This window comes from Malus sylvestris, chromosome 10, assembly GCF_916048215.2.
Source record: "Malus sylvestris chromosome 10, drMalSylv7.2, whole genome shotgun sequence".
Lineage (NCBI taxonomy): Eukaryota > Viridiplantae > Streptophyta > Magnoliopsida > Rosales > Rosaceae > Malus > Malus sylvestris.
The window spans coordinates 41,492,228-41,509,922 of record NC_062269.1 but is presented as its reverse complement, the minus strand read 5'-3'; the positions used below and the strand labels follow the sequence as shown (position 1 = coordinate 41,509,922).

General features: G+C 39.1%; 2 protein-coding genes and 1 pseudogene across 3 annotated transcripts; all 3 read right to left on the bottom strand.

Moving 5' to 3' along the window:
- Positions 1 to 4,976: 4,976 nt before the first annotated feature.
- LOC126587269 (glucose-6-phosphate/phosphate translocator 2, chloroplastic-like) lies at positions 4,977 to 8,071 on the bottom strand. The gene is made up of 5 exons (XM_050252310.1): positions 7,436 to 8,071; positions 6,996 to 7,221; positions 6,632 to 6,854; positions 6,069 to 6,282; positions 4,977 to 5,302 (listed from the first exon to the last, which is right to left on the bottom strand). The coding sequence occupies exons 1-5, from the start codon at positions 7,943 to 7,945 to the stop codon at positions 5,291 to 5,293; spliced, it is 1,185 nt and encodes a 394-aa protein (XP_050108267.1). The 5' UTR covers positions 7,946 to 8,071; the 3' UTR covers positions 4,977 to 5,290.
- Positions 8,072 to 11,095: 3,024 nt separating this feature from the next.
- Positions 11,096 to 14,120, bottom strand: LOC126586324 (F-box/FBD/LRR-repeat protein At5g56420-like). Of its 2 annotated transcripts, none has more exons than XM_050251138.1 (4): positions 14,022 to 14,120; positions 11,943 to 12,903; positions 11,655 to 11,810; positions 11,096 to 11,568 (listed from the first exon to the last, which is right to left on the bottom strand). In XM_050251138.1, exons 2-4 carry the CDS (start codon positions 12,882 to 12,884, stop codon positions 11,281 to 11,283), a joined length of 1,386 nt encoding a protein of 461 aa, XP_050107095.1. In that variant the 5' UTR covers positions 12,885 to 12,903; positions 14,022 to 14,120; the 3' UTR covers positions 11,096 to 11,280. The 2 variants fall into 2 exon arrangements, with proteins under 2 accessions (XP_050107095.1, XP_050107094.1); XM_050251137.1 differs by having other exon boundaries at positions 11,943 to 12,967; positions 14,022 to 14,119.
- Positions 14,121 to 15,295: 1,175 nt separating this feature from the next.
- LOC126584585 (F-box/LRR-repeat protein At4g14096-like) lies at positions 15,296 to 17,460 on the bottom strand (annotated as a pseudogene).
- Between the last annotated feature and the right edge of the window lie 235 nt (positions 17,461 to 17,695).

Genomic DNA, 17,695 nt, shown 5'->3' with positions numbered 1-17,695 from the left:
CCCAAGGTTTGGGCTACGTCCACACTGATTGTATTATGTTTCTCTGTTGAAGAGGGAGAGAGAGCTTAGAGCTTAGGGGGTGTGAGGAAGCTTTGAGAGGGGGTGAGAGGCTTCAGAAATGGCCTCTGAGGGTGAGAGTGAGGCCTCTCTAGAATGAGGGTAGGAGTCCCCTTTTATAGAATAAGGGGCTCCTCCTCCTTTACAAAGTATGGGCTTTAGTGTGAGGCCCAAATACAAGGCCCAAGGCCCAAATATACGAGGCCCTAAATATGGTATAAACAGTAGTCCCCCAAGTCTTCAGTCAAGAGAGTCTTTTGGCTGGAGACTTGAAATTCAGTCCATGTGTGGGCCGAAGTAACTGATGCTCGATATGAGGCGGTGCCCAATCTGAAATGATGCTCAACTAGAAGTAGCACATGTTGTGAGGCCGCTTTGCTTGTAGCTTATGTTGCCTTGGTTGGCTTGGCTTGTGGCGTTTGAAGGTGAGGGAGTCCCTTTTATAGAATAAGGGCTCGCTCCTCAATACATAAATCATGGGTGATCTTTCAATGAAAGTGAGGGAGTCCCTTTTATAGAATAAGGGTTCGCTCCTTAATACATAAATAATGGGCTAGAGTCCCCCAAGTATTTTTCATGAGGCCCAGTTGAGGCCCAATATATGGTACATAATGTAGTCCTCCAAGTCTTCGGTCAATAGAGTCTGTTGGCTGGAGACTTCAAATTGAATCCATGTATGGGCCGAAGTGGCGGTTGTTCGGAGGCGGTATTTGTATACCCTGCACTGAAGCTTTGTAGGTGAAGCTTTGCAAGTGAAGCTTTGAAGCTAGAACTCTGTAAATGAAGCTTTCGAAACTGGAGCTTTTATAAATGAAGCTTTTGAAGCTAGAGCTCTGTAAATGAAACTTTTGAAGCTAGAGCTCTGTAAATGAAGCTTTTGAAGCTAGAGCTCTTGTGAATGAAGCTTTTGAATCTAGAGCTCTGTAAATGAAGTCTTTGAAGCTAGAGCTCTTTGTAAATGAAGCTTTTGAAGCTAGAGCTCTGTAAATGAAGTCTTTGAAGCTGGAGCTTTTATAAATGAAGCTTTTGAAGCTGGAGCTTTTATAAATGAAGCTTTTGAAGCTAGAGCTCTGTAAATGAAGTCTTTGAAGCTAGAGCTCTTGTAAATGAAGCTTTTGAAGCTAGAGCTTTGTAAATGAAGTCTTTGAAGCTAGAGCTCTTGTAAATGAAGTCTTTTGAAGCGGATTGACATGAGTGATGCTCATGAATGTTTATGTTGATTGACATGAGTGATGCTCATGAATGTTTATGTTGATTGACATGAGTGATGCTTATGAATGTTGTCATGAGTGATGCTCATGAATGTTAACATGAGTGATGCTCATGAATGTTGACATGAATGATGGTCATGAGTGTTTATGTAGGATTGTCATGAGTGATGCTCATGAATGTTTATGTATGAATGACATGAGTAATGCTCATGTATAATTTGGAATACTGGGCGTACTTTTGATCGCCTGGTTGGAGCGATTTTGGGCTTATGGGCCTTCGCCCTCTACACAACATTCCAGCCCATTTATTTTGGGCTTTGTAGCCCATTATTTTGGGCTTTGTAGCCCATTATTTTGGGCTTGCCGTTTTTTTTTTTTTTTTTTTTTTTTTTTTTTTTGCCCTTTGATGGGGTTTATACAGATGTCTTCAAAAGATAATAAATTACATCACTCTGGTAGGGTGTTTATTTCTTGTTGTTGCTTCCTCTTTCTCTTTTCCTTTTGCTTTCCATTGCGTCTCTGTCTCTTGGCGAAACTAGAGGGCTACCTCTCCTTGCTTTTCTTGGACAGCAAGGTCGTGCCCATCACTTTTATTTTTTCTTTTTCTCCACTCCATTTCTTTGCCCATCCATGTTCCTCATCCCTGTCTGATGGGATCCTTGAGGCGCAATTTTTTATAATCTTCAAATCCCTAAAGTAAAATCATCACTGCAGGTAATCATTTTGTTTGCCAAACCACTTGCTTTTCTTGGACAGGTTGTGCCCATCCATTCCCACTCCTCGTGCCCATCAACAAAGAAAAACTGAGTAAAGGGAACTTTTCCAGGTCTTTGGTACTACCACCTTTTGACTTGAGACTTTTTCTCTTCCTAACTTGGTAGACATAGAGAATCACCAATCATAGTGCAGCTATTCCGGCCAACGCATGACGTTGAGAAATTGGAGGCCCTCGAGGCCGGAGACCAACTGATCTGGCAGGTCGCCGGAGATCACCTTGCTGGAGAGACAGAGGACCTGAAGTTCTACGTATTGAAGGTCGCCAACCCAGATGGTCTGATCTCATCGTTGGGCCCCTGTTTTTGTGACGGCGGCTGCTGCTGCTGCAGCTGCTTCGGCGGTTGTTGATACACCACAGCCTGAGGCTGCTGCTGGTACTGATTGTGGTGAGGATGACCGTAAGGCATGTAACGCTGCGGTGTAGAGAGCGCGGCTGGAGCCGTCATTGTCGACAAGCATGGTGGCAAGGATGACTTCGATGCTAGTACTGGTGACGAGTTCGAAGAAATCGACGATTTGAGCATGGATGTCGCCAGTTTTGGGTTGGATCTGATCTTCGAGATGGATCAAGGTGGCTCTGGTTTATGGATATATTTCTCTGACACCTGTTCCCCTTGGATGAGCACTTCCTGGACAGTTTTGGATCCTAATAACTCCATCTTCGCAAGCTTTTGTAATTTTGAGCTGTAAATTAAAGATCTGCAAACTGGGCGAGTATGATGACCTAGTCATCCTTGTGGGCACCCCTGTAAATGTTAGTGCCACCACATGGCGGTGATGCAGAAGAAGATGGTGATCCCTGAAGGAGCGAGCAAGTGCGGAGCAGAATATTGTGATCGAATGGTGCCTAGAAGCCGTTGTTGGGCTTTAGCATCAGGTGAGTATGGTTGGTTAACAATCGCGAAGAGGTAACGCAAAGCCATATAAAGTAGCTACTGTGCAGATTTGGAGGTTTGCCGATGTTGAAGGACAATACTTTGAAGAGGAAGACTGGTGAAGTTTGAAGGACAGTGCTTTAAAGCAGTGCACGCACATACGCACAGGGTGTGCGTTTTGGTGTTAATGGGTTTTGTTTTTGGGCCCATTTCGGCTGGCAACTCCGGAAAACTGATCCACGACAGCAACATGAAGCCGAGAAATGCACTGCAGCGGCTCCAACTCCAGAAAATCTGAGAGGGAGCGACCGAGACGCTGCGAAGTGATTACTAGGAAAACTGAGAACCTGCAGTTAGGATTGGGCTTGTGGGCCTGGGCATGATGACGAGCTCGTGTGTTGATTCACCGTTTTGCAGGATTGTGGGCTTGTGTTTTTGGCAGTTAGGATTTAACACTGTGAATTCTTCTACTGCTGGACCATGTACACGGAGTAGTTGACAGGAGGTTCTGGGTTCTTGCAGATTCACAGTGGATGTGAAAAAATGAAAGAGAATCGACGCAACTTTTCGTATCGATTCCCACAGACGGCGCCAAATGTTGATGCACAAAACCGAATGGTCTTGGTACAACGTAAATCCGACCGTGAATCTGCATGAAATGTAAATGACACAAGAGTTATCGTGGTTCACCCCAAGGTTTGGGCTACGTCCACACTGATTGTATTATGTTTCTCTGTTGAAGAGGGAGAGAGAGCTTAGAGCTTAGGGGGTGTGAGGAAGCTTTGAGAGGGGGTGAGAGGCTTCAGAAATGGCCTCTGAGGGTGAGAGTGAGGCCTCTCTAGAATGAGGGTAGGAGTCCCCTTTTATAGAATAAGGGGCTCCTCCTCCTTTACAAAGTATGGGCTTTAGTGTGAGGCCCAAATACAAGGCCCAAGGCCCAAATATACGAGGCCCTAAATATGGTATAAACACATAACAATTTTTTTACAAATTAGGCAATTTTTAGGAAAACTTTTGGACCACTTCTCTAGAAAGCATTAAAATAACACTTTTATAATTTCAAAGCACTTTCAAGTGCCAAATATTACCAAAAACACTTTTAGTAATTATTCGAAAACGCTTTTAACCATGAAAGTGTTTGGCTTTTTTAAAATATAATGCTAAGTGAGCCCTTATTCGTGCTTTTACAGACTTGTGCATTGTTTTTAACGATAGAAATTCTATGTGAACGACATGCTATCTTTCTTAAAGGCATATGTTTTGATCCCATTTATGTACATATGCATGTTAATTATTTAGAGTAGCTCAATTAATATTTAAACGGTTAAATCCAAAAACAAAGAGATTAACCAATTCAATACCAAAAACAAAAATATTCTACACTAGCCATCAATAATGAAATAAGAACAAAGTTGAGTAAAATCAAGTGACAGTGAGGTTGCGCGTTGAAATACTAGGGGCTAATGAAGTTCAAGTTGTCCACTACTATTATTTCAACAGCCCACAACATTTCTGATAAAAAGGAAGAGTAAATTATAGCAATGGTCTCTTAATTTTAATTAAATTGGAGCAATGATTTCTCAACTAGAACTCCATTATCATTGGTCCCTCAACTCATGAAAATGTGTAGTTATGATCATTTTCGTTAGAATTTTGTTAAAATAAGTCATGTTTGAAGGACCGTTGATACAATTGGGGTCCCTCAACTCATCAAAACGTGCAGCTACGATCCTTTTCGTCAACTTCGTCAGAATTTTGTCAAAATGAGTTATGTTGGAATGATCACGGCTACAATTGGGTTAAAGTTAAGGGACCATTACTCCAATTGGGTTAAAGTTGAGGGATCATTTCTCCAGTTGGATTAAAGTTGAGGGACCAATGGTAATATATTTTTAGTTAAGGAACCATAGGTGCACATTTTGATGAGTTGATAGACCAATGGTAATTGATTTTTAGTTGAGGAATTATTGATCTAATTGAGTTAAAGTTAAGTGACAGTAGCTATAATTTACTCAAAAAAGAAAGACCCATAACAGTTATGTCACATGCCTTGAGAAACTTGAGAATTGAAATTTGATTTCCAACTATTATTCTGCCTCAAAACAAACATTCTTCTTATTGACTACAAAAATTTACAAAACAATTTCTCAACCGATGAACGCAATCTAATTAAACCATATCGGGCGCGTAACAGAGCGTACGTGATTCCGTAAACCAACTCCATGAATCCATGACCATGAAGTTCGGCTGACCACACTCGAACACCCTGTGATTGATTCTTACACACTTTCATAGCCATAGGAAGAGCAGTCTCTTTGTCTCTCTTCATCATCTATCATACAAGCTAACTTTGGCATCTTCAAACATTCCTCACTGCTTGCCCTGCAAACAAAGTTAATAGCGAAATCGTCAGCCAAATCGAGCCATAACTACATCGAAAGTTCCAACCTTCAAATGGCATATCAAATGAAAATGTCCGTGCTCACTTGTATGTATGTGTAACCTGGAGTGTATACACTTATGTGCCGTCTGTCTCTCTTAAATGTCATGCAAGGAGAGAGAGACACAGAAAGGAGTATACACTCCTCTGCAAGTTTCTCTCTCTCGCAGCTTGGTATGGCTAGGTAAAACATGAGAACTGAAAGACCAGAAACATTGTCATTTTGTTTGCCCCCTTATTCTTTAGTGGTCCTTGAAGAATTATAAGGCCGCCTAATTTAGTTTTTCTGTCACCATATGGACAATTGGCAAGGACAAAACACAAAATTTGTCCACACATGATCTATAGGCGATTTGGTACCATGATATATTTCAACATTCCAAACTGCCCATCTTATGGAGGGATGCAACTTGGTTTCTACCCTATGCAACTTGATTCCTACCCTATGCAACTTGGTTCCATAAAATGGCATATTTAGGGTCTCAAATGACTATATTTTCTCCTTGCAGACCGTCTCTAACTTAACCACTCAACGCATGTGCTTGAGGACTTTTGAGTCCAAATCTCTCAGCGGAATGTATGAAACTGCGACTCTTAATATTTCATCAGATTGAACCATTTGTAAATTTGTAATCCAATGTGAAACAAATTACTCTACCTAAAATCTCTTAACAAACTTTCTCATACAAGAAGGTGTGGGGAGCTTACTTGTGAGTAGAGGAAGGTTCCAAGGATTGCAATGGCTGCTCCAAGTGCGTTGATGGGTTGGATAGGTGTGTGGAAGATGATGATGGATGCGACTATGACGGATATCCGCTTCATTGTGTTCCCAACGCTGAATGTTAAGGGAGATATCTGATCTAGTGACATGTATGAAACCTGATTATACAAGTGATAGAAGACACTCTGTGCCACCACCCACCTGTTAACATATAGATGTACATATTGCATAAGTAAAACAATTAAGGTGAAAGGTAATTAACAGTTTAATCAAGCAAAATCTCAGTTACTTAATCTCTTCAAAACTTTTGTAATCCAAATTAGCAGATAACTAAAACTAAATGCAATTCAGAAAACAAATTGTGCAGTAGTCAACATCTTAAATCACCATCTAGAGTAAAATATTAGATTAACAAATTATTCAATGCGGAGCTGAGTTTAGTCAAGTTCGTTAGAATTGTTTAAAAAAACACAGATGATTCAAGGACTCCTCTATGTCCATCACCAAAGACGACAAGTTTACAGACAGTTAGAAGTCATTGTATATTTACCATACGAAGTTGGGACCGATCTGCGCAAGAGCTGTGTTCCATCCAGCAGCCCACATCTTGGGTCCCTCCACGGCGATGGCAAATGGAATCAGAATCAGTAGAGACAACATAGACAGACAAGCATAGTAGTTCATCCCACTAACGGACTTGCCCTTCATCCCTTTCTTCGAAAATATATTCCTGAACACGAATGCCAGGTTCGATATCATAGCCCCCATGAACCCTGATGCACATTTCAGCATACTTTTAGTCCTCATAACAATTTAGCACATACCAAAAGCACTAAAACCCCAATTTATCAATTCCCTTCAAGATTTTTCGTTGTAATATCAAAATGCGGCGAATGTTGAACAAGTTTTCTCACCAATCATGTTGAAATTGAGCTCGGTAACAGCAGCGAGCGCGCATCCTCCAATGATCGGAAAGAGCGAGAGGTAAACTGGGAGAGGAAACGTTTCGCCTAACAAGAACCTCGAAACCAATACACTGAATGCAGGCTCGCTACTCTTGATGATGTGAGTGAACGAAACCGCCACCTTCGCCATGCTCACAGTCGCCGCAACATGCCCAATTGTATGTGCCACCGCAACCTGCACACATAACCAAAACAAAAACAAGACAAATTAAGAAAACAGAGCAGCATAATTCGACTTGGGAAAATAATTTCCGCACACCTATGCACATTACGGCTTATTTCTGTCCCTTATTCTCCGCTAATTTATTCAATCCAAAGACGAATAAAAGAATAAACACAATGTGCAGGGGAGAAAATAGGTGTGCGGACATCATTGCACTTTTACTTACCGGAAGCAGAGTCTTCCAAAAATCTAGTTCAGTTTTCGGGGCCTCGGCTATCCTGGTGGCCCATGAAACGAGCATCATGAGCGATCCGGTTGCGAGGGAGAGCGTGGAGGTGAGCCATGGATATGGAAACACATTCAAAACCTTCTTATTGTAGATATTGAACACAACATTAAGTGCCCACCAGGTAGCAAAATATAAACCAATTTTCAGCCTCTGGGCCGCCTCCTGCTGGTCCGGCAACTCAATGTTGATCTCCAGCGGCCGTGACTGGTCCGCCTCGTAGGCATTGCAGACGGCGCTTCCCTTCTCGGTTTTGCCCGCCAATGCGAAACAATCCCCGGAAGTTATGTGAAGGGGTTTGAGGGAAGAGGAAGAGGAAGAAGGAGCGGTTTTTTGGGCATTGCGGAAGTTGGGAAGTGATAAAGAGTGAGACTTTATCAGGCACCTCCGGCTTAAGAACTCCGGCGACGTGAAAGCCGGAGTTCTGAGCTTCACTGAAGAGATCTGCATGGTGGGGTTTGGGGCGTAATTTAATAAAAAAAAGTTTCTTGGGATTGATTTGTAATAAGTTGGTGATTACTGAAAGGAAAGCTTTTGAAACGGTCTTTCTTGGGATGCATGTGAGAGGCAGGGCAGGAGGGTTTATATACGAGTTGAGGGAAGGAGGGAGGGAGGGAGGTGAGTGGAAATTTTGACATAGTGTTTGATGGTGACAAACCACTACTAGTAAACATTTTAATTAACATATTAGAAAGATTTTTAGCCTTCTTTTTCTAAGAATTAGAGGCTCACTTGAGCAGTTGTCGAGCCCTATGATCAGAGATTTTTTAGTGTGCTAGGCTCAGTACATCAAATGTAATAAGATAATTAGTTAGAAATTTAGAAGAAAAAAAAGTTTCCAACCAATTGTACTATGACACTTAGTGTACCAAGTTAGAATTTTGACATACTAAAAAAAATTTCTGTAACGTTTTGGTGATGTCTCATCATCATTTTAAGGATAGCCACCACATATTTGCTCCTAGTTTGATGGCTATAGGGATTCGGATGTGTCATTTTCAATGATATTATAAAGTTTCTTCTAAATTTTCTGTAAATACTAGTGGAATAAAAAAAAATTCCAGTAATTTGAAACAGAAAATTTCCTGCAAAGTCTGAGCCTCTAACTAAATTATAACTTATTGACCAAAAGAATAAGCTTAACAACAACTTGCTTCATTGATTCAGGGTAGTCGGCTAAGGAAACATAATTCCACTTCGATCTTTCCCTTCCTTCTTCTCAGATTCCCTAAAAAAAATCTCACCCGTCATTATTTGGAAATACCGCCATCATAACAAACCATATTATTCTTTAATTTAATTTAAATTACAAGAAGAAAATTTTGAATCTAAATTTATAACATAAGCACTTCTACTTTGATTAATGTGGCCAGAGGCGTACAAGGTGGTCAGATGACTCCCAAGCTCAGCCATCTTTCATGGATTCATGGAAGAGCTGTAGGTGCCGTCTTTTAAAAATCTGAGATGTCCTTAAAAGTTGTCCTCTAACTGCTCAACGAATTTGCTTCTATGGGCACTCGGCAAGGTAGCTGCTAGCCTCATGTCTTTGTAGGCGTTGTCATGGACATCTGTTGATAGGCTCACTCGGCATGTATTGACATTTGTCACTATACTCGCTCAAACGCTATTAACATCAGTCAGCCTGCTCGTTTGAAAGTTATTAGCATCTCTCGACGTGTGCAATATAACTTGAAAAATAACCTCAAAACCAACCAAGATTCGATGAAATGTCAATTTGGGTGGCCAACTCTCCAAAAAATTTCCGCTTACGTCTACAACTTGGCCCATTTTTTTCATTCACCTACTTATCAAGCTACCCAAGATTGATGTAACCAAACAGAGCACTCCAGCTGCCGCTGCAAATTCTAGACCGCAAACTCAAGCGACGTTCCAAAGTCTACATGTAAACGACAACACTTTGAGTAGAATGATTGAGCAGAAGCACAAAATATCTGATGGAGAAAGAAAGACACCTGGGGCCTCTCGCTGTAAGGCACTTTGTCCATGCGTTGCAATTTGCATTTGCATTTGCATCCCATGTTGTTCTTAAAATACACAACATGATGCAGATTTCCCAATGTTCCTTTCAATATTGCGTATTAATATATTGAACGATCCAAAAAAATCCAATGAAAAATGTATTTAATTGACTCTACAACAATGGTTTGGTTTGATTTCAATTATGATTTTAGTTAAAACCGAACCAATCTGTTACAGAGTAATTAGTTTGTCACTATCTGAATGTAAAATCAACAAAAATCCGGACCGTGCCTAACCCTAATTTGCATCTCATCATGTTGCTTCAGTAATACATGGTTTTAGTATCAAATGATCGAATTTTTTTAATTATCTGTTCAAATCTTTTAATTAAATCCATTACGTAATAATTGGTTTGCCGCGATTTGTTTGTCAAACCAATCCAAACTGAACCGTGCTTGCTCCTAATCTATTCTAACATCTCCTAATCTATTCTGATATCGTTCTTTTCAATACAATACGATTTCCAATGTTTCTTAAAACAATACATAATATTTTAATTTTGGACGATGGAAAAAAATTGGACTAAAATGTTAATATTGACGGCTATAAATGATAGTACTAATTAGTTGGCCTAGTTGGAGGTTTGGCTGGCTGCTAATGACAGTGGTTTTGTTTGCATTAAGGCTGCATTATTTGACCGGAAATGTATTTGTGCAGGCACGAGTTGTTTGGCCGTGGCTAAAAGAAGTGGTAGGGGACCTTTCTTTGCTCTGACTCTGAGCCTCCGAGGTCCTTTTTAGGTTTGGTGGGATGGGTACACTGCTTTCGTCTCATGCACGTGACTTTTAAGGCAGGTGCGTTTGCAACCTCGTGTGAACAAAGTCCATGGTATCTAACATTCACATTATGGTATAAAGTTACAGAATTTAAAAATAAATAGTAAAAAAATTTGTTGGTGGCTTCGTCACAATAGTCCATTTTTTCGGCGGACTATCGAGAATTAAAAAGACTCACAAAGACATTTCAGCTCCCTCTAGCCACCATCGTATGTTTCACCCAAAACGGATCCATTAAAGGACCAAGGTGGTCCTGACTCACACACCTAGGACGGATCTATTAAGGGACTGAGGTGGTCCCAACTCTGAGACCACCCGAAAGCTCAAATGAGTGGCTATGAGGACTATCAAGTCTGGGTTGTGGTGGAGCAGGAGCAGCCATGGCCTGGCTGCAGATTAAGTTGTAGGTTCTGCTATTGCAAACGGAAAGAGGAAGAAGAACAATTATTTTTTTTAAATAACTTGACCAAAACGACATCATTTTGAGCCAAGTCATTTAAAACTAAGGGTTAATCTCAATTTACCATCTTAAAATTTTTTGGTTTTCAACATTTGGTATATGAAGTTTTTTTTCGTCTCAGTCTAGTACCTAAAGTCATAGTTCTAGGAAACTTTCATATATTTATTAATTTTCTGTTAGAACTTCTTTTAACTGATGACGTGACATCCACATGAACAATGAATGGGCGCTACATGTCAGTATGGGCCCATGTGGATATTAAAAATAAAAAATAAAATAATTCAATAAAATAATTAAAAATAAATTAAAATCTGGAACGTCAAATGTAAAAAGGAGATTTTCACCAACTAAAGCAGATAAAATATCCATTGGTAATATTTTTACCCTGCTAAATAACAGCTTAAGCCAGTAATCCCTGCTAAATTACACACAGATCATTGCAAGTCAACAGGTTCAAAAGGAAGGCATGTCAAAGCACGAAGCTTAAGTCGAAAACATATATTAAAAACTCAACGAAGCACAACTTCACAGCTTCCTGATGCTCTCGGAAAATCAAATACCTGTTTGGTGATCTCCGCTTTCTGCTCTGCCCTCGCTGTAAAATACTCGGACCAAGATATATCCAGCTTCTTCAAGACCTTTGCATTCTTTAGCAAAATCCTTACTGCGTTAAGCTCGTTATACTGATCTCCATTAAATTCAGCGACTTCAATCCCCTTAAGATGTGACAAGAAACACGGAGGCAGTGGCTCCAACACCCCCTCATCTTCTACCCATTCCGGGGACAGGCCAAACCCCTGTATCATCAAACTACAGTCATTATACCAACGTTACATGCAGACACGATACAAGAGGAAAAAAATTAAAGATTATGTGAAGTTACCTCAACAAATATCAGTGTTTCAAGATGAGGAAAGTACTGAAGCATCGTCAATAGTGCTTTGTCATCAATAAATGCCGCGTCTTCCAATACAAAGGTTGTCAGATTATTGAACATGGGCATCTTGGAAAGAAGTTCTGGTGCATTGTCTACAACAACCTATCAACAGGACTAAGGGATTTTAGACAAGCGACTTGTACCACAAAATGCTAATGCAATAGCAGCAATTTGTAAACACGTATTAATGTATCAAATTAACAGGTGTGATCAATAAAAGAGAAGAAACCATACCCGAAAGGCATTATATGAGGAGAAAGTTAGCCCCTCCATGCTGGTGAGCCCTCTAAGGAGCTTATACAACCGGTAACCAGCATGTCTCAGGTTCTTATTAGAATCATAAGAAAGATGGATCTCCGCTTTTTTTGATGAGGAGGAATCATAAAAGCAATACTCGTTTTGGAGCTCGCCACTGTAACAAAAGCTTTGGAGACTAACTTCGTATATCATAATCTGACAACCATCTGAACCTCCAGGAAGTATCATATCGCTTTCATTTATAAACAATGTCAAAAGCTTGGGGGAACAAATACTCACAAACTTGTTATTCAACCAAATGCAATTTTTTAGATATAATTCCTCAAGGACTGGACAACCAGAAAACAGATGCTGCGCTGAGTCATCAGAAAACACCACGGACCTAAGAGACAAGTTCTTTAGGCTTGAGAAACAAGCAGTAGAAGGAACCTTGATAGGGAAAGGAATATCTAATTCACAAACCGTCAGTGTTGTATTAGTAAACAATGAATGAGGCAATGAAAATTGTCCCTGGAGGCCATGGAGATAGATATAAAGTTCCTGAACATTGCGCCTTAATGCGGCAGAGATCCAGGCCTTAACACGACATGCATCACCTAGCACTGGAAAATTAAGTTCGAACACTTTTATATCAGCAGGGCCGCGAAGAAGAAGCGCTCTTTCCACAATATTCCACATGGTAGATCTTGGAGTAGACGGCTGATGACGAAATTCAAGCTTAGGAATTGAAGTCCATAAGTATTCCCATCTTTTAGACAAAATGCTTGTTCTGATTGCATCTTTTGTTTCAAGTAGGGAGATAATTGCTAGAAGAATCTCATCAGGCAAATCAAATAATTTCTTTCTCCTTCCTTCCATCTCTTCTCCACCATCCAGCTTCTGCCTTTTCGGGCTTAGTATTACAGAACTTGTCTCCATAGTTCAGATAGTTTCCTTACTATACCAAACGAACTCTCGAGGTAAGAAATCACTTGAAAACTTGTTTAGGAAATGATAGAAACCTTATAATTAACAGCAAGTGCAAACATTCAGCTAAAAAAAGTGAATTGCAGCAAAAGGACCTATATATATTCGGAATTTTATTACGCTTTAAAAGTGATTTACAGAAAATACAGCCATCGAAAACTTATTAATCAAAACAGAAAGATTAACTAGAGCAATATAACACCAAGAAATACAAGAACCATATCAAAATTGTTCATATATCGATGGCAAGAACATAATCGCTTACATTGATTATTAGCATTTCGCAGTGATCACACAAATAGCAAATACAAAAGTTTCAAGTTTTTCTAGCCCGGATATAATCAAACTAAAGAAAAGGCCATTACTATGAAATGTAACACGCATCACATGAGAGTGAAAGCAAATATTCTACAAATTTCCAAACATGAATCGATTGATCTTTCCCTAGGACAAATACACAAATAAAACCCGACTTAAATTTCCATTTCGACCGGCTTTTGATGCAGAACAATGCGAACCCACATCGAAAAACCAATTCCAGAAACCCTCAAAATATTCGCACACAAAAAAAAAAGTACAAACTTTCTTCAACAGCGAAGAAAAATTGGCAAAAACAGAAAATCCCAAGACATTATTTTGGAACGAAGGCTACTAAAAATATAAGAAGGAACTTCTACTCAAAATTTTTAGTATTTTAATCATAGAGCTTTATGCTTATGATCAGAACTATTTATACTATAAATCATATTGTAAAGATCATTTTGCAAAAAAATAAATTAAAATTAAGGTTGTTTAGTTAATTTATTGTAATACATAGACGCGTAATGTTTTTACCAATACCGTTCATTTGTTTTTAAACAGTTTAATGACAAGAAGACTTTAGTTTTAATTGATTATATGGTGATTTATAATATAACAATTCTAATTATAAATCTATAAATTGACAACAAATAATTTTGAAAAATTTTGAGTATGAGTCTCTACCCATTTTTTAGTAGCTAAGTATTGTTCTTTTGGAATAAGAAAGCGAGCAACATTCATCGGCAGAAATCAGAAATGCATGAAATGGTAAGGAAGAAGGAAACTGACCCAGAAAACGCTGTCGCACAACTCTTCGTCTTCTCGTCTCCTCGTCTCTTGGTCTGCTTAAGGGTTTGCAGTTCTCAGTCCCCCCATCCAAAGTTTCCCCCTTTTTTGAGTGAGAGTTCTGTTTTTGGAGGGTACTTATAAACCTAGAAAACGACATGTCGGTGTACTCGATCAACCAAGGCCAAACTGTGATTTTGTTCCTTATTTCGGACAACGTTTCACTTTGGTCCATCTGGTTTCAAATTCAATTGTTGCATTTTTTAAATTATGGGGTTTTATGTTCTACACTAGCAAGAGGCTTGTAGCTTTAGCGGTTAAAAATATTTACTTTTATTTTTCACTATTGCAATAATGTCCAAAGTCAATCAAACATTGATATGTACGAAAGTTAAAAACAATTCCTATGTCACGTAAAAAATAATTTAGAGCAAATAACACGGAAGATATCATTGCAAGTCGGCAGATTCAAAAGGAAGCAACCAAATAACAAAGAACATCACTGCAAGTCAGTAGGTTCAAACGGAAGCCATGTCAAAGCACGAAGCTTACGTCCAGAGGGGCGTTGAAGGGGAGTGAAAATATGTAGTCATACAGGGTCTCAAATTTGAAGTGACCCTCAAAATTTTGTCATCTAATATTATGTAATAATGTTCTATATTTAGAAAATGACTCTTGTTAGCATTTTAAAATCTCATTGCATTCCTTATAAGATTTTTTTTCTTTTTAAATATAAAAGGGTACTACTAGAAAGATTAAATTTGTAAACTAAATGATATGTCACCAATAGGAAATGAGCACGCATATCAACTCATATGTCTAATTTACAAATTTTTGTCTACAAATTTAGTCTTCCTAGCATTACTCAATATAAAAATTTAGAGTACACTGAGATATTCTGATTATCAATAATAACACCCTAAAAAACGATGGTTTTTCAATTTTTTTATTTAATAATGTCATATATTCAAGTGAAATTTTAAAGTTAGGGTTTTGAAGTTTTTTTTTTAATGTTTGATTGTTTAAGACTGAACTACTTTTGATAATTTAGTGTATGCTATGTTTGTAGCTTTTTTAAGTATAATTAATGACATTTGTAAACTTGCAATCAGTGAGTGCTAAAGTTTGTTTTGATTTAAGTGATTGTTTTCTAACATCAATACATTGTTTTACTTTTTTTTTTAAACTATCTTAAGGAGAGGCTCTTTTATAAATTCATCAAGGATCCCGAAATCTCAGAGACGACCTTGTTTACGTCTAGAGCGTAAATTAAAAACTTAATGAAGGACAATCTCAATTTCGCAGCTTTCTGGTCCTCTGGGAAGATCAGTTAACTGTTTGGTGATCTCCTTCTTCTTCTCTGGTCCCCGTTCGAAGTTCGTGGAGCAAACTAGATCCACCTTTCTCCAAGACCATTGCATTCTTCACCAAAATCTTCAATGCGCGAAACTCATCCTGTTGTCCAGCAAATTCACCCACTTCAATCGTTTTAAGATGAGACACGAAACATGGAGGCAGTGGCTCCATCACCTCATCATCTTCAACACGATCCGAGGACTGGCAGATCCCCTAAATCATCAAACCTTAGCCATTTTAACAACATTTCAGGAAAACAAAACACGAGAAAACAATACAGTGCCGTGCTCAGGAAGTTACCTCAAGAAATACCAGAGTTTCAAGACAAGGACAGTATTGGAGCATCGTCAATAGTGCTTTTTGACCAATATCTATCGGTTCTTCCAATACCAAAGTGGTCGAATCATTGAAAAAGGGCATCTGAGAACGAAGTTCTGGTGCACTATTTAGAACCACCTAAGAATGAGGCGATTTTAGACATTAACAAGTGTAATCAAAGGAGAAGACAATATACCTCAAAGGCATCATTAGAGATGATTAAATCCTCCACATTAGAGAGCCCCTTAAGGAGCTTGTAGAACCGGTAAGCAATATGTCTCCGTTTCTTACCAGAATAAGAGAGATGAATCAGAGCTTCATTAGGTAAGGCTGAGTTATAAAAGAAATGCTCATTCAGGAGGTTGCCCCTGTAACTGAAATATGTGATACTAACACCAAATATCATAATCTGACAACCATCTGAATCTCTGGAAAGTAGCGGTCTTCATCTATAGTCAATTTCAAAAGCTTGGGAGCTTGTTTACTCACAAACTTGACATTCGACCAACTGCAATTTTCTAGAGATAATTCCTCAAGAACCGGACAACCAGAAAACGGATGCTGCATTGAATCATCAGAGAACGCCACGGACCTATCTTTAGACTTGATAAATAAACAGTGGAAGGAGTCTTGGAAAGTAAAGGAATATCTAGTTCAATGGCCGTCATTGTTGCAGAAGTAAAGAAGGAAGAGGCAATGAAAATGGTCCCTCGAGGTAACGTAGGTACATATAAAACTTTTCACCGTTGCGCTTTCTTACGGCTGGGATCCATGCATTAACACGACATGCATCACCTTTCACTGGAAGTGAAAGATCGAACACTTCTATATCAGCAGGGCCACGAAGTCGAAGTGCTCTTTCCACAATATTGACCAGAGGAGATCTTGCACCAGCGAACCCTTGATAAAAATGAAGCTTAGGAATTCATGTCCATATGTATTCATCGTTTAGACTATTGTGTTTGGCTCGTACATTTGTGAGTAATTATGAGTCATGTGTTGACAACAATTGAAGACATGGTGACTACCACAAGCAAAGTTATACTTTATAGACTAGGTATAGACTTTGGTGCATGCTAGGTAAGCTAGGTGATGATTATGTCATGTGAACTTAAGACTTTTTTGTCTTGGTTGTTGGCATAGTTGCTAGTGTATGCCTATAACTAAATGCAATATTTGTGCATTTAGTAATGTTTAGAAAGTGGGAAGGTAAGCATCATAGAAGCATCCAAGGGGAGAGCATCCGGCTTTCCCATGGGAAAGGTTGAACATGGGTTGAGAGAAAATCAAGAGAGCTAGAGTGAAAAGTATTCTAGTGAAAGAACTCTTGGGGTAGAGTGAGGCTCTTAGGAAAATTCTATGAGTGGGTGTGCAAGGGATTTGGGATTGAGTTATGTTGATTTAACTCATGTGTACTTGTACTGTTATTCATAGTGAAGAGCAATATTTCTCCGGGGACGTAGGCATGTTTTTGCCGAACCTCATAAATTTCTCGATATCTTTATTTCTTGTATTTTATTATGTTCAACTGAGTGTGATTTGGTGAGGTTGTAATCTGAATCTCGTTTCTGCACTAACGAACGGGCCAAGGCACAACATAGACAATATGCTTGTCCGGATAGCATCTTTTGTTGGAAGACGGGAGAGAATATTTTGAATAATCACATCGGGTAAATTGCTTAAACTCTTGGTGTTTCCTTCTATCTCTTCTTCTCCATCCAACTTCTGCCTTTTGTTTGGGGTTTAATATTACAGAACTTACACCCATGGTTCAGATAGTTTCCCTACCATACCAAATGATCTTTCAGGTCAGAAAAAAAACTTGAAACCTTCATACTTAACAGTGAGGTGCAAGCGGCAAGCTAAGAAAGTAAATTGCAGCAAAAGAACAATATAATTTCACGATTTTATAACACTTTAACTGACACGCCCCAACCCATATATCCTAATGACACCTGGATGACACGTGTGGGCCGACACTCAGGAGTGATGAAAGTCCTAAG

What these genes read in the sequence shown, in the direction of transcription:
- LOC126587269 (XM_050252310.1), bottom strand. Translation starts at nt 7,945, where the DNA reads ATGCAGATCTCTTCAGTGAAGCTCAGAACTCCGGCTTTCACGTCGCCG. An exon ending in GCTCAATTTCAACATGATTG is followed by an intron (nt 6,855 to 6,995) that starts GTGAGAAAACTT and finishes AATGTGCATCAG; the next exon opens with GGTTCATGGGGGCTATGATA. An exon ending in ATCGGTCCCAACTTCGTATG is followed by an intron (nt 6,283 to 6,631) that starts GTAAATATACAA and finishes ATATGTTAACAG; the next exon opens with GTGGGTGGTGGCACAGAGTG.
- LOC126586324 (XM_050251138.1), bottom strand. Translation starts at nt 12,884, where the DNA reads ATGGAGACAAGTTCTGTAATACTAAGCCCGAAAAGGCAGAAGCTGGAT. An exon ending in CCTCATATAATGCCTTTCGG is followed by an intron (nt 11,811 to 11,942) that starts GTATGGTTTCTT and finishes TCCTGTTGATAG; the next exon opens with GTTGTTGTAGACAATGCACC. An exon ending in AAACACTGATATTTGTTGAG is followed by an intron (nt 11,569 to 11,654) that starts GTAACTTCACAT and finishes TTGATGATACAG; the next exon opens with GGGTTTGGCCTGTCCCCGGA.